Source organism: Manihot esculenta, chromosome 3, assembly GCF_001659605.2.
Source record: "Manihot esculenta cultivar AM560-2 chromosome 3, M.esculenta_v8, whole genome shotgun sequence".
In the NCBI taxonomy this organism is placed as follows: domain Eukaryota; kingdom Viridiplantae; phylum Streptophyta; class Magnoliopsida; order Malpighiales; family Euphorbiaceae; genus Manihot; species Manihot esculenta.
In genome coordinates this window covers 30960332-30983327 of record NC_035163.2, presented here as the reverse complement: position 1 = coordinate 30983327, position 22996 = coordinate 30960332, and the positions used below count along the sequence as shown (strand labels likewise).

The window sequence follows — 22996 nt, the reverse complement described above, 5'->3', positions numbered from 1 at the left end:
TCTAATTTCCATTTCGAAAAAAAAGCCCTGAGAAGGGCAAGTCGGTAAAGAGAATGGGAACATGGCTTTAAGCTAAAGAGTTTAATGTTAAATATTTATTTGGATTTGGCCCAGTATGAATTAAAATATATTTAAAATATAAATAAAAAAATTTATTTTATAAAAAAATAGATTATATACACTCTATTGTCTATTAAATTCATGATGAATCATATTTATTTAAAAATTTGTAGTAATTTATTACATTCTCAAACATTAGAATTGATAAAAAAAATTAATTAAATAAAAAAATTATAAAATTTTCACTTCTCAATAGCTAAATGTGCAATTTCAATTTGATTCATTTTTTTAACCTTTTGTTCAATTTAGCTTTTTTTTTTAAAAAAAAAATTATTACTTTTAAATTTATCTCTTAAATCAAGTTAGATCGAATATAGTTGTCACTTCACTATATATATAATTAAGAATTTGTATTAAAGATTGTTACAGCAGATTGGATATAATTCTAATTAAAATAATTTTACTATTTTAATTTATCTTCATCACTTGTCTATATCATCAAAATTTTTATGTCTACGTGTATTCACTTTATATATAAAATTCTATTTTTATAAAATTAAGGTGTGTAATGAAATATTTCAAAAACTCATACTTTTTATGTAAAGTCCTGATTCGTAATTATATATTTGGCCGTTTCCAAAATTTGCTATTACACATTCCAACCAAATTTGATCACTGATGGTGATGGATTGTTCCACATTAGGCTTTGAGCTTGTATTTTGTTAAGCTAGTGAGAAAATGACCACGTGTGGATTTGAAATGGCATGATAACTCAACCCTGTGACCAAACACTGGAAAATCAAAACGAGGAACCAAACAGTCGGAATTTCGATGGAAACAAAGCCAACCAATCTCAACAAACATGCAACAGTTGAAAAAGAAAACACAAGTATAAAACAACAAGAGAATCCTAAACGCGCTTCGCTACTTTCTCTTTCAAGCACTCACTCCTCGTGCTCATTGTTTCTCTCCGCCTCTCTCTTTCTCTGTGTTATTTTTTGTTGGTGAACCACAAGCCATGGCCTCTATTACTGGACCTTCAATCTCCATTACCTCTTTCTCAACCTCCCTTAAGCTTCCCACCCAGGTAATTTTTTTTTTTTTAATTTTTTATCTTGATCTGCTTTCCATTTTCTCTTTTGGGTTTGATTTCTCTGTTTATTTTTTAATATTGATTCTATTGGTGATTGGGGATTGATAGTTGTTTTTAGGTTTAATACCCAATTCATGTAGATTCAAACTTGAGATTGTGTTGTAGAAGAGTTTCATGTTTAAAGTGTTATTGAAATCTTTATGAGGCTTTTGTCACGTTGCTGATTGTGAGTTATAAATCATTTTCAATTGTTTTACCAGTGATTTGCAAAAATTAGCTAGCGAATAAATCTTTCTTGTGGCTCTCAACTGCAAGATTGATCTTTAAGTTGAGTGATTTCAGTTTTCAATTATTTTACCATTGAAATGGAAATTAGCCCAAAGTGCAGTAGGTTGAGTGGTTGATGATTGTTTATGCTTCAAGTGTAGTGAGCTTTCACATGCTTGAGTGTGTTGAAGATATAAAACTCTGCTCACCTGCAAATTTAAATCTATAAGTTGGGTGGTTTCTTGGCACTATTATTAGAAATAGGCTGTTCTTGGTGATATACTTATCTTTGACTGCATATAATATCTTAATGTTTATGGTTTTCTTTTTTAATGTTTGGGCAGACATCAAGCAATGGCATCTCTAGTCTGAGGTTGGTTTCTCTTCCAATTAGCGGGAGAAGCTACCCCTCTCTTAGATTGCAAAAGAGTTCATCTCGTTTCCGAGTTTCCTGTGCGGTGTGTATGTCTATCTTTTATTTGAACTACGGAGATATTTCAATATTATTCTCTATCATTGATTCTGTATTAGCAGTGATACCCATGTTCATCTGCATTCTATTTGAATTGGTAATGTTATTTGTTAAAGGAATTTTGGTTAATCTGAAGTAAATGAAATCATATTCTGTGGTTTTCTAAGCCATCAGTGTCATCATTTGATATGTAATGGAAGTGTTTGTTCTGCATTAAGTTATTTGTATCTGTGTTTGAAATTCAAAGAATGTTTATGCTCCATTTGTCCATTGTTCAATTCTTATGCTCTGCCAGTTTCATCGCTTGTTGGAAGATGCACTTAAAATGTAGTTTGAAATGGGAAGATAATTGGTACATGCACATCGCATCCACCACACATGCAACTTTCTTAGTTTCAATGAAAATACTGATTTCTTAATTCTTAGTCTAACTGAAAACACAGCCATAAATGATGAGCACAATTTTTTCTAGCAGGCCAAGCCAGAGACACTGAACAAAGTTTGTGAAATTGTGAGGAACCAGCTGGCTCTGGCACCTGACACTGTTGTCAATGGAGAGTCAAAGTTTGTTGCATTGGGAGCTGATTCTCTCGACACGGTACTTCAATGTCTACACTTATATTTTGAACTTGTTTCTTCACACAACACTTACAAGTAATCTTTTATAATTGTTTATCTTATGTGATTGACCTCCATTCATCAGCATGTTTTGTTTTCTTTTTTGCTTTTTAGCGTTCTACGTTTTTCCATCTGGTCAGTTATGTGGAATATCCATAAACGAAGGACCAATCCGGTCAACTTGACAATGGAATTATGAGACTCTATCATGAAAACATCTTGAGGCTTTTATCAAATGATATTTTAAAAACAAAAGTTTCCACCATCTTTTATATAAACAGCCTTTATTCCCAAAGAACAGAATTTTGATGAAAATACAAAAGACAAGATTGTTTAGCTACCACAGAAATACATGCAAACTCAAGTTAACAAAAATTTGGGGGAATCTAGAATTTGTTCTCTCAACAGAAAATTCCTTGATGTGTAAAGATCTGCCTTATTTTCTTCCAGCAGTGATGTTTACTGAGTTCTCCTCTGCAAACAATCCTCAGTTGTTTATATTGTAATCAGTGTTATCGTCATCAACTTCCTTTTATTCAGGTTGAGATTGTAATGGGACTTGAGGAGGAATTTGGAATCAGCGTGGAAGAAGAGACCGCCCAGAGTATTGTCAGTGTTCAAGATGCTGCAGATCTGATTGAGGAGCTTCTTGAGAAAAAATAGAAGTGCTTGAAATGATACAAAGAGCTGAAGACGTGGTAGTTCTATATCTTAATGTTTTTCTTTTAGGGTAAACAAATATAAAATAACTCATCCAAGTGCCTTGTTTCAATTTTCTTTTATTCTAAGTTATCTGCTACTCAGAAAGAACTTGTGTATCAGGCCTCATTGTTATGTTAGTTATGAGTCAATATATCATCAATGTGTGATAAGTATCATTTTCTTTCTTCCCCACTTTTCCTGTGGAACATTCCAATGCTAAAACAGCATAATTCTTAAGGACAATGGGTAGTGTCTTTGTGTGAAGTGCATTACATGGTGGGATGGAAATTTCTAGCGCATCTGGACATATGTACACCCAACGAATATAAAATTAATATATTATAAATTTTCGTAGGCCCTACCATGATTTTAGGTAGGACTCACTATGATTTAAGATAATGTGGCATCTCTTACTTGGTTGGGTGTATAGGTCTGGATGTACGAACATTGATTCTGACTTGAATATGTGATTCTCCTATGTCATGCGGAATTGGTTAGCTTCTGCAATATATAGCAAAATGAAGCTAACCAACTTCACCAGAAATTCAAGAAAATAATTAATGAATTCTCTTGACTGAACATTCCATATTGTAATAAAACTTAGCATGTGAATATGTGCAGCTCAAGATTTGGCACAAAGATGAGACAATATAAGCACAGTTGATTTAAACGAGTGTTTATTATCATCAACTCCAGTCACTGTCTTGCAATAAGGAAGAATGAAGTAGAACCTCTAAACCTGCAATCATGATTGCAAGGAAAGGGATGATGTTCACTGTTAAGGTATCTCTCTCTTCGCAATTGGACAAAAAGATAAATAATTACTCGTACACAAATTCCAGTCTGTGGCATAGCTTTCATGGACTTGATTCGTCGTTTATTCAGGGTTCAACCGTTGACCCGCTGATTCAGGCGATTTTGGGCCTGAATCAATAATTTAGGGTTGAGAAAGGAGATTATCTGATTCCTACTCAAGACCAATTTAGGCTGTTAAACTGTTTGATCAGGATCGTTTCCAAATTCGGAAACTAAATCAGTGCTAACATAGTGTAGTGGCCAGTTAAAATTGGCATACATAATTTTTAGATTATTTTTCACTTGAAATTAATCTAAATTATTTAATAATTTTGAGTTAATTATTATATAATCTCATCAACTTAAACAAAGAATAAAGGAAAACGGATAATCTAACTTACAAGTAATTTATTCTAAACAGATGCATAACATTGTTTATAATAGTAAATCTCTAGGCTAATCATTTAATTTTTAAAATTTAGTAACTTTTAAGATTTTGAACATCTATCATGAATATATATCAACCATGTTAAAGACCCATTTTAGACTTGGGATTCCCCAAGAGAAATGATGAGAGTGAAAAGTAGACAAAGCAGATTTACCTTAATACCACTATTATAATAAGCATGATTAGTTAACATGTGATGGACTTGTCAACAAATTGTCACCTAATACATGGGCTTTAGGTGTGGGTCACATGCTTTTTGGAATAGTAATTTTTTGTTCTCATATTGATTTGGATCAAACCCATGTGCTCACTCATCACCTGCAACCGACTGCAGGTATGCGAATGAGCAGCAACCATGGCAGGCAAGAGCCACCATATTCTTCTGCAAAATAGCTCTCAGGTTGAAGAGGTTAATGCTTCTTCGAATACCCAGAACACAGAATGCACTAAAAAACAAGAATAGCTCATCTCACAATGGAACAATCATGGTTATTACAACAACACACACATCAACTCATCAGTAGACCAAAACAAAAACTACTTGCATTATATTGTATACTATAATTAATGGAACATTAACATGGAAACATACGAATTCCCTAACATTTCAGGAAGCAACTAACTCACACTTTTAAAAGCTGAATTGACCAATAGAGTGTACACCCTACAGCAGCAGCAAAGTTCACTGAGTTTTGAGGTGCTGCAGAGGAGGCTGGAAATGAAACTAGTGGTGAAAATGCAGAATCAGGACCTGGTGCATCAAACTCATCTGGATTTGGTGGGCTCTGAGTGGAGGGAATAGTAGGCAAAGATGATATAGTAGGAGAAGGCAACACACCACCAGGAGAAGGCAGAAGAGGAGCAATATCTGGTGACAACTCCTGGAAAGGAGACAGAGGTGGAGAGTTTACTAGGGATGCTGGAGAAGTTGGGATAGTTGAAGCTTGTGGATTTAGCAGAGCAGATGAAGAAAGAAATGGAAAGATGATTAAAGATATAATGAATGATAAGAGAAACCAAAAAGAGGCCATTCTAATGATGAAGGAAATCAGTGGCACACTCACTGGAGAGAGTAAAATATAGTAGTGAGAGAGTGTAATGAAAGTTTTTATTTGAAGAAAAAATTTGTGGGGGCTATAGACAGTGTAGGAGCTTTGGTGCAAGTTATGATGAAGTCCTTTTAAAGGTATGACTAGGGGCCTTAGGTGGGACCCTGACCCATATGGGATGTGATGAATGGGCGATGATGAGAAATTGCAGGTTGGCATGTTTGATTAAGAGACAAAGGTTTGGTTGAATTTTGTTGCCATATGGTTGTTTGGAGTTTGATTAAGGATTCTTTCTGTCCCTTGATTTTGGCTTGGGTTTCCCTAATTTTAGCATAACCATATATTTATTTCCAGCTTAATCTAATTTAATTACTTAATGTTAAAGCAAGATGAGCGTTAGAGCTAATACAAGGACTGAGATCAAGGACTGATATCTGATTTTCTTTTCTTGTGTTTTCAGTAAAGTGATTTTCCATGACAAATTTAAGCATTGATCTAATTCCTTTTCTCCCACCCAATGAAAGACAGATCGAGTTGATATATGCATTTAATGAGATTTTTTTTTCCATTAACAATGCTAAACACATAAAAAAAGATAGAATACGTAAATAATCCTTAATTATATGTTAAAAACTTTGTTTTTAATCTATTACGTTTTTTAATTTTTATTCTTGTAATTAATAAGCAAAACTTTGAATTTATTAATAAAAATAATAAAACATAGCACTTGAATTTATTTTACTTTGTAATTAAGTAAATTTAGTAATTAATTTATTATAAATATAAATAATAAATAAAAGTAAAACTTTATAAATGTAATAAATTAAAACAAAAGATAGAGGCTACTTAAATTTTGTCCAAAGGTCCCTAACAAAAACCTGTTCTTGATGGAAAGAGGCAGGACACTAAGAACTTGACCGTAATTGGAAATGCACAGAATTTCTGAATCATTGTCCCCCCATGAATTATAGAGATAGAAAGCGGAGCCATTAATAACATGCGAATGGCATGTCATCTATCAATTAAAAAATAAAAATTTTCGTGCAGTTGCAGGTAAAATTGAAGAAGCTTTTGCTTTTTCTGGGGTGGTGGTGGAAGAGAAGCTGTGTTAACTTAACAGCTTTCACTTTGAACCTTTTGTCAGGAAGACTTTGTAAGGAAAGGTGTGTGTCATCACCACCAACTAACAGTCAAGCTTCTTTTTTTTTCTTTTTCCATTTGTTTAAATTTGGTTGATTTTTGTTCAAGAATTCAGGGCTTCTCTACACCCAAATGTATGCTGAAGAGGACATGCGTCGACTCTGATCTATTCAACTTCGAGTTTCAAGCAAATGGAGTTCTTTTGATGATACAAAACATATAAAGATTATACAAAAAGGATATTATAATGATACGAATAAAAAATTGAATTCATCCTCATACATGGGGCACTGAACCCTTACCCTGATTTCAGGAGGAGCCTTTCAGCCCTGTCATAAGCCAACTTCCAAAGTATCTGCAAATAAAAAAGCAACTAATAAGTTTAAGAAATTGTTGATTTAATGAAACAAAATAAGAGCGGTAACAAACAGACAAACAAACAAACCTCCAGGCTTCAAATGCAACGAGGCAGCCGGTGCAACTCTGAGGCCACGCGCAAAGCAGCATTGGCTAAATCATATGTGCTTGAATTTTTCAGTTCCAAAATAATGGCTTCAAGCCTTGACACCTCAGTTTTAGATATTGATAATATCATTGCATGTGACAAATACTGCCTGCAAGAATAACCAAGAGCGTGCAGCATCCGACGCAAAATTAAGTGAGGCACACCCTTGCGCCAAGACTCAAGGATTGCACTAACCTTCGGAAGGTTAGTTAGAAAACCAGTTGTAGCTTCCCTTGGGGCTGCCTTCAGCAATAATACTACACATTCAGAAGCTATATCTGCGATATTTACTTCAGAGGACCCACTCAACTCAAGCAGGACACCTACATTGCCACCAAATTCCATTGTATCTCTTATACATTGTTGCGGATCAATCGGACCACTTGCCTCAGAAGAAACATCATTTAGGAGTGCTGGTTCTTGTCTGTAGGCTAATCCTCTCTTTCTCCCTACTGAGCATAGGAGGAAAGCCCTACACAAGGCAAGAGTTGGCTCAAGAAAATCTTCCATGTCTTTTGCATACACAAACTCCAAAAGATTTCCAACCTTCCTAACTACTTTTAGCTGAGAAAGTAATTTGGAATCCATTTCAGGAGCAGATGCCAAAGCAAGACACAGCTTAACATTGTTTACATTTGCATTCGACAAATCACCGAGTAAAAATTCAAAGCACTGTGAGACTGTCTTCAGATGTAAAATGTCTGAGATTTTTATGCAATCAAACTCGATGAGCATCACAAGAAGCTTCTGTGCATACATGGGAATGGGATCTTCATCTTCAATCAATGCCGGGTAGAGAGGTAGGAAATGGATATTGGATATTGCCTTCAAGGCCTGTGATCTTTGCTCATCATCAAAAGGTTCATTTAAGAAGATGACCATGACATCAAACAGGATTTTCAGGCATAAGAATCTGGCATCGCCATCCTTGTTTCCCTTGTACAGAATGGCTAGGCTAGGTAGAATTTCACCAATAAGGATATCGGGGCTTTCAAGAATCAAAGAAGATTCCTCCGCAATAGATTCCAAAATTCGAAGAAGAGTTATCTGTAAGTCATCCCTTCCCTGAAGGATTAAGAGAAAAAAAAATGTTAAATCAGTATATAAACCCGTTTGTCCCTTCTTTCTAGAAAGGAATGTGCCATCTGGACAACTAAAACAGGTGGTCTTCTGCAACATATAAAAAGATGATTGTGGCTTTGTCAATCTCCCAAAGAACTAGAAAGCCTACTACTCGTGAACACATGCATAGTGGATTATTTAGCAGTAACTTTTACGTAGAGCTTATAACTTTCTCCGGCGTTTTACCAGCCAAAGACACAGCTTTCTTGTACTACCAAAGATAGATAATATTCCTATTCACCTATGGTTGTCCTGGATAAATATAGAGTATTAGCAATATTCAAATCATTTAATGTTTCAGTTATAACTAAATTCAAAAAATATTTACCCATTACATGTGCTGTGTGTATCAGATTGCCACCTGTGTAGACCTTAATAACCATTCTAAAGAATCTAAACACTAACTTTACTTGGCCAAAATGATCACACAGCATATAAATTATATGCTAGCTTGAAAATGCAGCCAACTACCTAATCTTACTCATCATTTTAATTCTAAATTACAGCTCAGAGGAACTGGGCAACAAAGTATAAAGGCAAATATTGGAGATGAGTTAACTGTTAAAATCACATGAGCTACTCACCTGAAATGGTGTTTCTAGAACCTTGACCAAATTTGTCAATTGCTGCAGTACTTGATTATTCACAACCCGGCACTTTAAAGATGAGCTGCCAAGTAGATGCAGGACAACAGGCAATGAATGAATATTGGTCTTTGGAGTAACACGACTGCTAATGGCAGAGAAATGCCCATTTCGCCTTCCTCCCATCATCTGCTGAATGTCTGTAGTTATAATATCCAGTAAGCTTGGGACAGAAGATACCACAATGCGCACAAATGCATCTAAACACTGCTGCAAGTAGCTATCCTTCTCTTTGGCCAGCCTGTCCACTGCAGAGAGCAATCTAGGATTGCAGAAAAAGTGTGGTAACCATCTCCTTCCATTCTTGCAAAGCAGAGCCGTGAAGAGAAGCGTCTTTCCCCTCAAAATTTCACTACCCTGCTCAGTAAGAGATAAAAGACTTGGAACTAGGTTCTTATCCTCCGCCAAGGGTAAAAGGTGTCGCCCAATGTTTGTGAACATATGGCTTCCAAGCATGGCCATATTTAAGAGGTTCAAACATACTTGCTGCTCACGCGGACTGCCCTTAACAAGAGCAGATGCTGTGTCTTTGAAAGAAAGTTTTTCAATAATCGACTGGATGATAGGAGGATTAAACCGAGCCAAACGAACCAAACATGATCCCGCAGTAAGCCTAATGCTCTCCTGTTTCCCTGTTGCTCTATATATATAACATAGGTTACTGATCACATCTGAGCTGGTGAAACGAGCTGCCCAATTTCCTCCTTGACTGCAAATGTTCTCAATAGTCCTCAATGCATAAAGTTGAGTTATATCATCTTCTCCTTTCCGTAGAACAGACGAAACCAAGGAAATCAAAGAGTTTGGAACCTGCATCCGGTAAAAAGATGTTATATGATAATAAATGAAGATGAACACAAGTCAAAGAAGAGCATGAAAGAATGCTTAAAAGATTTAATGTTGGCAACCATTCACCTTAAAGCATTAGTTTTGAAATTCAATTGATGGCAACAAATAGAGAAAAAAGTTTCACTAAATTATAGAAAGTCGGAATTCGTTATGAAGATGAATCACTCATTATATCATCTGGCACGTGAACAAGACAATTATAGATGTGAGGTTAGAAAGCGAACCTGCCAACCAAATGTGGAACGACTATCCTTTGAGGGAGATTCAAGTGTATTATTATCTCTACTCTGTTCATTCTGGGTGGATATATAAAACAGCAATTCACCTAGAGCAGCCATGGAAAATCTCCTCACTTTTTCTTGCCTGTCCCTGAGGCCAGCTGTAAGTGACCCTAAAATTCCAGAACTGGCCAAATCATCTCCAATAAAAGTAGAATGACGAATCAACAAGCCAATTAGTGAAGCAAGTTGAACACGCAAAGCTGAAGCCTTGGAAAGTCGGAGCATTTTAACAACCATAAGCATTATCGGCCCATTTGTTAAGATATTGGCTGCATCGGCATTACTGCTCAATATCTCAAGGTATCTAATCAGATTCTGCTTCTCTCCAGTGTTATTGTTCCCATTAAAAGTGGATATAATTCTATTGTTGAGTGCGTCCAGCTGCTCCTTAGACATCTTCACAAAATCAGATGGTTTCAGTGCTTCAAAAGGAAGAGAAGGAATTACTTCTGATGCTTTATCAGCTTTTCTGCTGGGCATCACAGGCCTGACCGAAAGATCAGATGGATGCCAAAGGACCTCTGAGAGCTTATTGGATGATTTTAAAGAATCAAACTCAGTGGCTTCCACACCTTCTTTAGCTCTTTGAGTTTTGACCTGAGGACTGGCAGTGAGTGGGGTGGTAGCTATATCAACATATTCTGAAGATGATTCCTGATCATTTGTTCTTGATTCATCTGAAGCAGGCATGTTAACCACGGGTGAGGTCTCCAATTGATGTATGTTACTCTCTACTTCTTCAGGTATACTGCTAGAGTTATCAGATCCATCAGGTTCATCATGTGTATCATCTTCCGCATTCTCATTAAAATTAAGTTCCATATCAGTGTTTTCAATTTTAACCTCAGCATCATTTTCATAGCTATTAGGCATGGGCCTCCTGTAGTTTTCCTTTTCATTCTCCCTCTGCAAGTTTGACTTTGCTATTCTTGACAGCCTTAGGAGATTGACACCCCTACTAGCACTAGAAGGAACTCTCTGCTTCTCTTCAACCCCTCTGAATGTCTTTGTTTGGATTTTTCTACCACTCAGAATATCCTTTACCGGGGTCTCATGACCACTTGAACCTAATATTGAATTCTCATTAGGTTTTGGTGTCCCTTTTACATCCTTTTCACAATGTTTAGGAGGGGTTTTGTTTTGTGAAGATCTATCTCCATTACATTCTGAGAGACATGGCTTAGCATAAAGTTCTATCATATTATCAAAAGCAGGCTGAGATGGCAAGGGTACTAGAGCAAATTTAGTATTCCAAAAAGCATGTCCACAAAGCTCAGTCCACTGTATTCTTTCAGCTGGATCTTTCACCAGGAGAGAATTGATTAGGTTGGCAAAAGGACGGCTTGGATTGCCAGGAAGGGGTGGGGTTGGATCTGAGAGGATAGATTTCACTAGTTGAGTGAACTCTCTACCCACAAATGGTGGCCTCCCTGCATAGCATTCATACAGTACGCAACCTAGGGCCCAGAAATCAGATGCATAGGAATGCACGCCTCCATCGTCAAATAGTTCAGGAGCCATATAACAGGGCGTTCCACGTTTTGCTTGAGGTAACTGAAAAAGTATATAACAACAAAGTTACTGTACTAAACAATTACAATGTTAAGAAAAGATCATAAATTTTACATTGCCATGCCAAATTTCAAACTTCATGTGCACAGAACAACTTACCATGGAAGAAGGAGTTTTAGACATTTCGCTCAATTTTCTTGCCAATCCAAAGTCACATAGCTGCATCGCATAAACATGCGTGAAATCTGGTTTCTAAACATAGTAAAGACATCAGAATAACTAAACCATGCATGAGAAAGGGAATTGCATGAGTACCTTCACACGTCCATTCTCATCTAAGAGAATGTTCGATGGTTTTAGATCACAGTAAATAATTCCCTTTGAGTGTAGAAACCTAAAATTAATGACCTTGTCAGTATAAAAAGTGTAAAACAAAAGACAACCAACATCGAGAGGAAAATGAAATAGACAAATAAAACCCATTTAGCATTTCTTACTGCAAAGCTCTAACCAAATCACGAGCAATATCGTGAATGGAGTCTTCAGGTAGCTGACTATCCTGCAGTTTAACCATAAATTATCATTGTGCTGTATAACTATTCATTAGATATGTGTAGCAGTGAATCCATTGCTCAATTTCTGAACGTGTAAAGCCGGAGCAGATCTTAAGAACGATACACAGAATACAAAACCATTATCTTTTGCAATAATGTAACCGACAACTTCCATTTTCTATTATGGATTTTTCATATGATATACAAGTGATCTTAGAGAAGGAAAAGCCTTCATGCTTTTAGCAAATCACCTTGAATGCAAATCCAAAGTTTGAAGAAGGCCATATCAATTTCGCAGGAAATTTCATGTTGCCAAATAAAATTCTAGCATATTTTCAAACCTTAACGACTAACAACAAGATTCAGCCGATCAGTAGTTGTTTATGCAACTAGTTTGGTGGCAAGCAGGATGTAGCCAGACCAGCAAAGATCTTCAAAAAACTGGGAGGTTGAATAGTATTAAGCTAGTTACTCCAGAAACACTATTTTACAAAGCCGTATTTAGGAATGTTGAAATCCATTCAAAGATCACATTTAAGACTTCCAAAGTTGTTGCACTGGACACCACATCTGAGTTGGACGCACTGACGCAGTGACTCGTGGCAATGTCCCCTTTCTGAATTATATATCTAAAAGATATACCAAAGAAATTACCCATGACATGTTTCAAATGTTGATCTTGATATAATGTATGTTTATGTGGGTGTGCGTGTGTGTATTCCAAAACTTCATTTCCAGGTTCCAGCAAAAGAATGATACGCTTTTATTAACTAACTGTGAGGTTGCCATAAATGTCAAAATATCGGTACCTGTCGCAATAAGGTCATCAGATCTCCACCAACACAATATTCCAAAACTAACCACAAGTGAGCAGAAGTTTCATACCTAGTACACGCACCATAGATGTAAGGAAACCGAGAAAATGAACCAGAAGAAGAATAAGGTCTTCAACTGTAGTTTCTTTTTTTAAAAAAAAAAAAAAAAAAAGCTTCTGTAAAACAAGATAGAGCAATCCATACCATGAGTAAAATTTTAATATATTTAGATGATCTAAAGAGTGAAGAATCCTAACCTGCATTTAATTAAAATAAACAGGCATCAGCACATAAAATAAGGGTAAAACTAATATCCAGTTAAAGCAAGTTCCCATAGGAAGTGAAGAGTACACATGCAGTTGGTTCATTGCTCTATTTTCCAAACAGTTTGTGAAAGTAAATGGGTAACAGAAATAACAGAATGTTTCTGAGAAATGGGTAATAGCAAACTATTAGTACCCCAACTTTGTATTAAAGGTAGATACTTACTAGCACGACTAACTTTTCCCAGTTTAGGACCTGAAATATAATGTATTCCTATCCCAAAAATCTATCGGAAATAATCAGATGGAGTGATATCTAAGATCACAAGTTTAAACTTCATTTGAACTGTAAAGAAGCGGTAAGCAGTTATGTAGCTACTAATACGAAGTATTAGAGCTCAAAATGATGCTTTAAATTTCACACAGGGAGAAGGGGGCAATGTATTGAAAACTCAAAGCAACTTGAAATGTAGAATTAATCTGCTAATTAAACACTTTAAATCATCAAGATATCTTGACAGCCTTACTTCTTGTAGAACCTTGCTCTTATGGCACTTCTCAACACTCTTAATCGCGAAATACTCAATAGTCTTCTTCTTTCTCCCTTTATAAACAGCCTGTGCACAAAATTCCACATCAGAACATAAAGAATTAAAGATGTAACTACTATTAGAGCTTGCATATGTTTGAAATTTGAGCACGCTCCGGTGAAGTAATTACCGAGTATTTCCCCCGGCCAATGGCTTCGTAGATGTGGAAATGGTTCATTGCGGCGGAGTTGGCTCGCTGGGATCTAGATTTGGATAAATGTGGAAGATCAATCTGCCATTTGAGAGGTCACCGGCCGACCAAATCAGGAATCGGAAAGAGAGAGAGAGTAGTCTTAGTTTATATTTGATTACAGTGCGATGGAGAAAGTTTGATTCGTCAAAACGAGGCCATAGATAGAGAAGATGGGCGGGAATACGAGTTTAATTGAAAATAATCTGAAATTAAGAGAAACATGTTGAGTTTAAGGTTATTCTTGTATCCAAACAATTCGAACATGGACAAACAAATTTTAAAGGACATCTAAGGAATTAAGAACTTATCACATTTAAGTTGTAATTATAATAATTACTTTTATCTAATCTATGTATTATTCTTCTAGAAAGTAATTTTCTTTTCATAAATAAATTTTAGTCGGAATTGATTACTCTAAAATTTGAACTTCTCATCCTATTATAATTTATTCTCACCATTTGATTAACCTATTTGAATATGGTATTAGTATCCTATTACTTGTATTTTATGTTCTCTTTTTTTCTCCTATTTTTTTACCTTATGTAATCCTGCCATCCAAAAACATAATCTCCATTGAGCATCTTGGCCCATGGCTAGGATAAGAACATTTGTATGAGCCGTGGTCATCATCAATTTATCTACAATCATGTACCCAATAACTCAATTTGCCACTGCCTCTCTACCTTTAAATCTATAGTATCACTAACTCAACATTAATAAGGCCTTCTTGCATACTCTTAAAGATGGAATTTTCGGTAACGAATATTCCTTCACTCATGTGTCGGCTAAATAAAACTATTTATAGCTAATGATATCAACAAAATAAGTAGGGTATATGTAGCACTCCAAGGTTTAGCCTGATAGAAAGTGTATCCCTTAGTCTTAAAAGATCTAAGATTCGACTCCCCAACCCCTATTTTAAAAAAAAGTAGGGTATATGTAAAAATTAAATTATTTTAGTTCTCAATCCGTATTGAATTCAAATAAAAATTAATTTAAACTATTTAAATTTATTTTCAATTCGATTATTATTATTTAAATAAAACTCAAACTCCTATAGTCTAATATATTTTAATTAATAATTTATATAAAAAACATTTTTTATTAAAAAATTTCATTTAAAAAATTTAATAATTATAATAAATATTTAAATTTTATTTAAAAAAATATATAAAAAATTATAAATATTATTATAAAATATATTTTTTATATTAAATTAATTATTTATATAAACGAATTTGAGCTTTTAAATAAAATTCGAATTCGATTCAAGCAATAAATATTTTTTTCAAATATGAATCCGTACCGATTATAGCCATTTAATTATGTGTTATTCATATTAAGTCGAATCATATATCTAAAAATATCATTCCTATTGTGTCACACACTACAAACCTAATTCACAAAGCTATGCAAATTTGTAACAACATATGGATTTGTGAATTTTGGTTGGACAACTCCTTATTTATTTAGTCTCATAGTGACATTATCCCTATACTTCTACACTCTCTCCACAATTATTGCTGCTATTTCCATCAATTTTGTCGCTCAAAGACTTCAGGCCCCATATTTGAGTCCATTAAAACAACATGATGCTCAAGTAATGCTAGATCAACTACTTCAACTCCAGAAAAATCAACTATATATTATAACAAATTATAAGGGAGTACCACTTAAAAGTGGAGATGTCGAAAGAACAAATACCGTTAAACTAGTTATTGTAAACCAATGAAAATGACAACTTAATTTCACAATTTTTTTAAAATACTTATAAATATTATATTACAACTAATAATAATGTATGATAAATTCATGCAAATTAAAAAACATTAAAAGAAAAAAGCTTTGAACTCGATATATCTAATTAATTATTTATATAAATAAATTTAAATAATAAATACTCAATACAGAAAACTTGAATTTGCTTTGAACTCGATATTTATAGTATTTTTCAAAATTTAACTTGTCTTAATCCCAATTATATGTGTCCAACTCATAAACATCCCCACCTAATAGCAATGCTCTTTGTAATTTTGCAAAATTTAAAGGTCCTGTTTATGAAAATTAAAGATGGTGCAGGGACCTATTGGCAAATTTTAAAAATTGTATCCTGAAAGAGCCCCTCAAGTTTACTAGAATTACAACTATGGGGCATAAAACTCAAAAGAATGGAGTGGCAAATAGAGAATTTTGGTAAACACATAGATAGTTATTGCTTCAATTTCGTAAACCCTCGGTTCATTCTGGGCCTAGTTGATTTTGCGGTATCTCTCGCTCTTTCTTCTCGTGTTATTTTCTTTCCTTTTTTTTTTTTTTTTCCCTTATGATCTCAAACCAAGTAAGCTTTATTTTCTCTTGGGTTTTGCTTAAATTTACTTGGTTGCTGTTCTTACTTATTTTTTGGCCCCTGAATTTTCATTATTTGAATCGATGGACCAACCTGGTTTAGACTTTGAGTTGATGTGATGGTTGCATTTCTATGGGTTTGCTATTGCGGTTCTTTACGAGTTAATAATGAGTTTGAGTTTGATGGTTGAGTTTGAAAATTTCATGTTTAAATTGGGGTTTGCCCAATTTCTGTGCAAATTAGGGCTTTGGATCCCAACCAGTATGATGATTCTGTTGGTTATGCTAAAGTTTCTATCATTAGGGTTTGAGTCTCAAATTTGCATTTTACTTCATCCCATATCTTTTAAGGTTCTGTTTAAAATAGAAAGTTCTTATAGAGAGTTGAACTTGACTAGAAGCTAGCTTGGTATTTGTTTGAAGCTTAGATGTGTAGGGCATGGGTTTCTCGTATAGAAGGGCATGCGTTTCTCGTATAGAAATAATACCATTCTTAGGATTGTAAATAAGCCAAGCTACCCGTGAGCTGCTTAAGGCTTAGTTCGATAGCCGATAGGCTTGACTCAAGCAGACTCCTTTTCTTAACAAGCTGAGCTGAGTTTAATGTTTAGGCTTGTAGAATGAACTATTTGAGCTTGAGCTCATTACTTTCCTAAAGGCTGGTGAGTCTTTTCATTTAGGCTCACTGAATGAATGCATTGAACAAGTAAGTTGGCTCATTAAACAGTCTTATTAAAATGGCTCATTATTTAGCTCATTTACAAACTTGTAAGCTTCACAAGTTATATTGAATTTGGATTATTTTTGTTCACTATTATATTTCATAAATTAATTTTCTATCACTATTCCATGAATTATATATTGGGAAAATTGCTATTTAGTTTATATGGCATGATAAAACTCATTTGTTTGTCATTTGATTTTGAAAAATACATTAAAACCTATTTGAGGTTTTAAAAAAATTACTAATTAACCCTTTCATTAATTTTTGGCCTTTAAGTGTTTACTATTTAGTCCATGTGGTGTGGGAAAATTCATCGGTAATTGGTCTCTTAGTTTTAAAAAATTATATTAAGACATTCCTAAGGTTTAAAAAAAAAAGTCTACTAATTAGTTTTTCCGTGTTTGAGGTATTTTTAGACTTTCTTCAATATTTAACGACTAAAATTAATAGAGGGACTAATTACTAGACTTTTCAACCTTAGTAATGTTTTAATGTGTTTTTCATATTGAGAGATCAACCAATGAGTTTTTCCATACCCACAAGGATTAAAGAGTACTTTTCCCTTATATATTACTCACTATTGTTTAAAATTATAAATATAATTAAAAAATTTAAAGTATAGTTATAAAATTGAAGATATTAGTAAATGATGTCATCTTTTTTAAATTAATGACATAATATGATTTTCTTTATCTATAATAATTTTTAGATATCAATTAATAAAATTATAGATTTTCTAGTAATATGACTAGTGAAGCTTAATGAGTAGCTTGAGCTTGCAAACTTAGTCCACAAGCTAAATATAAGCTAAGCTCACAATCTTGAGAAGCAAGATAAACACGAGTCAAGCTTGAGCCAATGAAATCTAAATGAACCGAGCTAGAGGAGATAATTTGAGTTTGAACTTGAACTTGGTGAAAATTTTAAAATGTTGAGCTCGAGCTCTTCAAAGCTAGGCTCAGTTCATTTACACCTATTCTTCTATTAGAACCTCAACACCTTAAAGTGTTTAACTGTTTATTAATGTAGTGATTAATTTTTTTTTTTTTTTTTTTATTTTTGTGTCTGGACAATGATATGATTGATGATTTCTTATCTTTTGCTTTTTCTCCTCTCATTTTCTTCTTCTTCTTCTTCTTGGCATCTGTTTGTGGATTATCATGTTTTTTTTATCTGATGTTTGCTTTCCGTAGCTACAATTTTTTTTTTTTAGTTGGTTGGGCATTCCAATATATATATATATATTTATTTCCCTTTTTATGTCATTCGGTAACAAGGCTTTGCATCTGAAGTAGGTACGATTGGGTTGATTGTATAATTTGCCTCCTCACATTCACAAAAAGTCACTTTACCCTCTAGATTTTATCTTCATCTTGTTTACTCCTTTCAATTTTCAAATTATGGAATAACTTAATCATTGTAACTAGCATGTGGTATTTATGTGCTACATATCACATGGCATAATTGAAAGTTGAAGGGGGCGATGTGCACTTGCTCTCACATTGAGAGATTAAGTTATTCACAATTTAAAAGTTGAGTGGGTAAATAGGATGGAGATTAAGTTGAGGGGATAAAATTACTTTTTATGAAAAGGTAAAGGGGCAAATCATGCATTTCCCTTTTTTTTTTTCCTGTTAGAATGTATAATTTGGTTTTTCCAAGTTTAGATGTATTTTATGAACATTGGCATGAATAATATGTAATGCCTTTATTTAGCATCAGTCATGCATTCGTGCTAGTTCTAAGGTCTAAGAAAAGTCTATAAATATGTACATATAATACATGGTGATCAGAAGCATATTTTTCATTTTAGCTCCAATGCATTTTTCTTCTTTTCCTTGTCAATAGAAGGCTCTGACTTATATTGATCCCTACAAATCTGCAGGGCCCACGTGAATGTGGAAGTTGATAAGTTGAGAATTCTGGTGTTCAGTGGAGGCTTAGAATGTTAACTTGACAGGTTTATATATTGAAGAGAGAATCATGTTCTGAAATAGCTTCTTAATATCGTGCTCTTGCAGCAATTTGGAGCCAGTTTCTTTTCGAATTTGTCTGGTGATGGAGTGTAATAAAGAAGAGGCTATCAGAGCCAAGGGCATTGCTGAAAGTAAGATGCAAAGCAAGGATTTTGATGCTGCTCGTAAAATTGCACTCAAAGCACAGCAGCTTTACAAAGATTTGGATAATATTTCCCATATGCTAATGGTTTGCGATGTGCATTGTGCTGCTGATAAGAAGCTTTTTGGGAATGAGATGGACTGGTATGGCATCCTTCAGATTGAGCAGACGGCTGAGGAGGCAACAATCAAGAAGCAGTATAGGAAGTTTGCTCTCTTACTTCATCCTGACAAAAATAAGTTCCCTGGTGCGGAGGCTGCTTTCAAGTTGATTGGTGAAGCTCAAAGGGTTCTTTTAGATAAAGAAAAAAGAACGATGCATGACATTAAACGAAAAGCTTCTGTGAGTAAACCTGCACCAACATACAGGCCTCAGCACAGGACAAGCTACAACCCTAACATTGTAACTCAAAATAATTATAGAAGCAACTTTATGGGCTTCAATTCCCACCAGCAGCAGATGCAGCAGCCAGCAGCTCAACAGGGTTCATTCAATGCTCGCAAAACTTTCTGGACAGCTTGTCCATTTTGTAATGTGAAATACCAATATTATGCGGAAGTTATGAACAAGTCTCTTATTTGTCAACATTGTACTAAACCCTTCATTGCATATGAGAGGATTGTGCATGGGGCTCCAACAGCAACTAACTTGAATCAGTCAGCATTTAGTGAAAAGAAAGATATGCCAAATCAGGCTTTTAACAAAGTGGAGCTCACTCGTCAGAGCAAATCAAGCCCTGAGAAATCTAGAACTGAGTTCTTTCCGAAGAAAGGTTTCAGTTCTGAGTTAGGTTCACAAAAGGTAAATGGCAAGAGACAAAGGAAAAAAGATTCAGAATCAAGTGAAAGTTGTGACAGTGATAGTAGCATTGATACTGAAGAAGATGTGGTAGTTGATGAAGATGGTGATTTTAAGGCAAGAGTGAAGTCAGGATGTTATGGAGAGAACCTGAGGAGATCTAATCGAAGTAAGCAGAAGGTTTCATATAAGGAAAATTTGAGTGAAGATGAAGATTTTGTGACCCAATCAAAGAAGCCCAAGGGAAGTGGATCATCCCATGCCAGCGAAAAAGATTGCAGAAATGGATTGAAGGACAAAATTTTGAAAACAAATAAGCATTCTGGTGAATCTGGTCTAACTTCTGGTGTGAAAGATAAGAATGAGGAGAAACCAAAAGAAGGTCCAGAGAGCTTTCCAAATGAAATCAAGGACACCAAGAATGTAAAAGGAAAAGAAAAAGCAGAAGAAAGTGGCTGTAAGAAAAGTTCCGAGGCTTATTTTGACTTTGCATCAGATTCAAGCCCCAAATCCACATCAGAACCAGAGCATTATGTCTGTCCTGATCCAGATTTCAATGACTTTGACAAAGGTCGGAATGAAAGGTGTTTTTCGACAGGGCAAATATGGGCTGTTTATGACACCTTGGACGCTATGCCTAGATTTTATGTTCGAATTAGGAAAGTTTTCTCTCCTACGTTCAAAGTGCGGATAACATGGCTGGAGCCGGACCCAGATGATGAGGATGAAATTCAATGGGTCAATGAGAACTTGCCGGTTGCTTGTGGTAAGTTTAAAATTGGAAGCTCGCAAAATACTGAAGATCTACCTATGTTCTCCCATATGATTAACTGTGAAAAAGGCAGCCAAAGGGACGCTTACAAGATATTTCCAAGAAAAGGGGAAGTTTGGGCTGTATTCAAGAACTGGGATATTAAATGGAAATCTGATGCAGACCATAGCCAGAAATTTGAATATGAATTTGTCGAGATCTTGTCAGAATATACGGAGGATAGCGGTGCATGTGTTGTGTATTTAGGAAAGTTGAAGGGCTTCGTCAGTGTTTTTTGTAGAACCAGTAAAGAAGGAAATGAGACATTTCAAATTCCACCAGGTGAACTATTTCGCTTTTCTCACATGATTCCATCATTTAAATTGATGGGTGAGGAAGGACAAGGTGTGCCAAAAGGATCTTTTGAACTCGATCCAGCTTGTTTGCCCAAAAACATTGAAGAGATCGCTGTCCCTGAAGATATGGTAATTGACGCGGGTAATAGATATCCCAGAGATCTGTGTTCAAGATCTTCACATACAGTGAAAACTGAAGTGGAGTCTGAAGCAAGTACGACACATTGGGCTGATATTAAGGGTGCTTATCTAAAACCTGAAGTTGCCATAGTCAATGAGGTTTGTAGAACTCCTCCAGCTTCAACCCCGGAACCTACTGAAATTCCAGAAGCAGAATTCTTCGACTTTGAAGCTGAGAAATCCATTGAGAAGTTTCAGGTTGGTCAGATCTGGTCATTGTACAGTGATGAGGATGGCTTGCCAAAGTACTATGGTCAGATCACAAAAATTGCTTCTGGACGGGGTTTCAGATTGTGGCTTAGGTGGCTAGAAGCTTGTGCATTGCCAAATGGTGCGATTGAATGGCATGATAAGGGTATGCCCATTTCTTGTGGAATATTTAGGACTAAGAAGGGTGAATCACAATCTTATACATCTGCCGACTCCTTCTCTCATAAATTAAGTGTAGTATCTGCTGGGAAAAATGAGCATACCATTTTGCCTAGAAAAAATCAGATTTGGGCATTGTATAAGAACTGGTCTGCCGAAATGAAACCTTCTGACTTGGGGATATGTGAACATGAGATAGTGGAAGTCCTCGAGGAAAAAGACTTGGCGATCAAAGTTTCAATTTTGGAACAAGTTGATGGTTTTAACTCTGTTTTCAAGGCTCAGTTAAAGGAAGGATCATCTGTTACAATGGAGGTTCCCCGTGTTGAGCTTTTCAGGTTCTCCCATCAGATTCCTGCTTTTCAACTAACAGAAGAGAGAGGTGGCAGCCTAAGAGGCTTCTGGGAACTTGACCCTTTAGCGTTACCAGTTTATTATTTTGCCTCGAAGTAACATGACAGGTTTATTCTAATGCCATCTCATTACTTTGCCTGCATACCAACTGTGTTGTGGGGTTGCCTTGGAAAGTTTCTTGTGGTCTCTGGAGAAACAGTGCTGGCTCAAACTCTATTGATCCCTTCAATTTCGGCATGAAGCTTTGGTTGGTTAGGCCACAATTGAGTTATGGGAATGACAAATTAACCAAACCAATGAAGTTAGATTTCTTTACTCTGGTGGCAGTCCTATTTCACTTTTATATTTTCCTGTAAACTCTTATGACAGATACTATATTAGCTCTTCTTGATTTGAATGTAGAGATAAAACGCTAGCAGCTCGTCTTTTGTTTTATTTTAAAACAAATAGAAAAAGGTTCTATTTTGAAGAATTTTTGGTGGGCAAAGATCTTCTCCATCTTTTGTAAAATTGCAAATGCATTGGAAAGTAGCTGTTGTGAGGATGCATGAGTGCTCTTCTCTGCTTGTATTTCTTCTTTTTGCCCTAGCAGTAGCAGGTGTTTAAATTGGTCATTTATTTTAACTTCTGGATTAAAATGTATTTTTAATTTGTAATTAAGTTAACTGTAAATAAATTAATTGTTTGATAAAATTATTTACAAATAATGTTTATGTAGTTCATAATATTTTATTATTTAATATATTTTATGAATTTATATTCTATTATTATTAGGTGTAATTAATCGTTGCATCATAGTTAATTGAACAATTGAAATCTGTTAATTGATTATAACAATATGAAGGACCATTTTTTTTTTTTTTTTAAATTTTTCCCTAAAGCAATCTGAACGAGTAAGTTCAGATTTAAATCAATAAAATAAATTCCTATGGTTCGGGTGGCAAATATTTTTTAGTTATTTATTTAATAAATACATTATTGCATTTAAATCAATAAAATAATTTATTGTGTATATTTTTTTTAATATA

General features: G+C 34.9%; 4 protein-coding genes across 6 annotated transcripts; 2 read left to right on the top strand and 2 right to left on the bottom strand.

The window, feature by feature from the left end:
• The first annotated feature begins 924 nt into the window (after nucleotides 1-924).
• On the top strand, nucleotides 925-3476 carry LOC110611815 (acyl carrier protein 1, chloroplastic). 2 transcript variants are annotated; one of them, XM_021752310.2, is made up of 4 exons: nucleotides 925-1147; nucleotides 1765-1878; nucleotides 2365-2490; nucleotides 3051-3476. In XM_021752310.2, exons 1-4 carry the CDS (start codon nucleotides 1079-1081, stop codon nucleotides 3171-3173), a joined length of 432 nt encoding a protein of 143 aa, XP_021608002.1. In that variant the 5' UTR covers nucleotides 925-1078; the 3' UTR covers nucleotides 3174-3476. The 2 variants fall into 2 exon arrangements, with proteins under 2 accessions (XP_021608002.1, XP_021608003.1); XM_021752311.2 differs by having other exon boundaries at nucleotides 929-1147; nucleotides 2368-2490.
• A 1424-nt stretch (nucleotides 3477-4900) lies between these two features.
• On the bottom strand, nucleotides 4901-5615 carry LOC122723386 (classical arabinogalactan protein 25-like). Its single transcript, XM_043955522.1, has one exon. It carries the CDS (start codon nucleotides 5484-5486, stop codon nucleotides 5079-5081), a length of 408 nt encoding a protein of 135 aa, XP_043811457.1. The 5' UTR covers nucleotides 5487-5615; the 3' UTR covers nucleotides 4901-5078.
• A 1073-nt stretch (nucleotides 5616-6688) lies between these two features.
• Nucleotides 6689-14155, bottom strand: LOC110611814 (serine/threonine-protein kinase RUNKEL). The gene is made up of 11 exons (XM_021752309.2): nucleotides 13910-14155; nucleotides 13717-13806; nucleotides 13131-13183; nucleotides 12921-12996; nucleotides 12055-12116; nucleotides 11873-11951; nucleotides 11717-11776; nucleotides 9989-11599; nucleotides 8856-9725; nucleotides 7090-8214; nucleotides 6689-6999 (listed from the first exon to the last, which is right to left on the bottom strand). The coding sequence occupies exons 1-10, from the start codon at nucleotides 13955-13957 to the stop codon at nucleotides 7099-7101; spliced, it is 4065 nt and encodes a 1354-aa protein (XP_021608001.1). The 5' UTR covers nucleotides 13958-14155; the 3' UTR covers nucleotides 6689-6999; nucleotides 7090-7098.
• A 1947-nt stretch (nucleotides 14156-16102) lies between these two features.
• LOC110611007 lies at nucleotides 16103-22516 on the top strand. Of its 2 annotated transcripts, none has more exons than XM_021751102.2 (2): nucleotides 16103-16236; nucleotides 18928-22516. In XM_021751102.2, the coding sequence occupies exon 2, from the start codon at nucleotides 19101-19103 to the stop codon at nucleotides 22065-22067; it is 2967 nt and encodes a 988-aa protein (XP_021606794.1). In that variant the 5' UTR covers nucleotides 16103-16236; nucleotides 18928-19100; the 3' UTR covers nucleotides 22068-22516. The 2 variants fall into 2 exon arrangements, with proteins under 2 accessions (XP_021606794.1, XP_021606795.1); XM_021751103.2 differs by having other exon boundaries at nucleotides 16163-16310.
• Nucleotides 22517-22996: the final 480 nt, after the last annotated feature.

Excerpts from the sequence above, each read along its gene's own strand:
- LOC110611814 (XM_021752309.2), bottom strand. The coding sequence starts at position 13,957 with ATGAACCATTTCCACATCTACGAAGCCATTGGCCGGGGGAAATACTCG. Across the intron at positions 13,807-13,909 it reads TTGGCCGGGGGAAATACTCG|GCTGTTTATAAAGGGAGAAA; the intron begins GTAATTACTTCA and ends TTTTGTGCACAG. Across the intron at positions 12,997-13,130 it reads ATATTAAAATTTTACTCATG|GTATGAAACTTCTGCTCACT; the intron begins GTATGGATTGCT and ends TGCGTGTACTAG.
- LOC110611815 (XM_021752310.2), top strand. The coding sequence starts at position 1,079 with ATGGCCTCTATTACTGGACCTTCAATCTCCATTACCTCTTTCTCAACC. Across the intron at positions 1,148-1,764 it reads CCCTTAAGCTTCCCACCCAG|ACATCAAGCAATGGCATCTC; the intron begins GTAATTTTTTTT and ends ATGTTTGGGCAG. Across the intron at positions 1,879-2,364 it reads GTTTCCGAGTTTCCTGTGCG|CAGGCCAAGCCAGAGACACT; the intron begins GTGTGTATGTCT and ends AATTTTTTCTAG.
- LOC122723386 (XM_043955522.1), bottom strand. The coding sequence starts at position 5,486 with ATGGCCTCTTTTTGGTTTCTCTTATCATTCATTATATCTTTAATCATC.
- LOC110611007 (XM_021751102.2), top strand. The coding sequence starts at position 19,101 with ATGGAGTGTAATAAAGAAGAGGCTATCAGAGCCAAGGGCATTGCTGAA.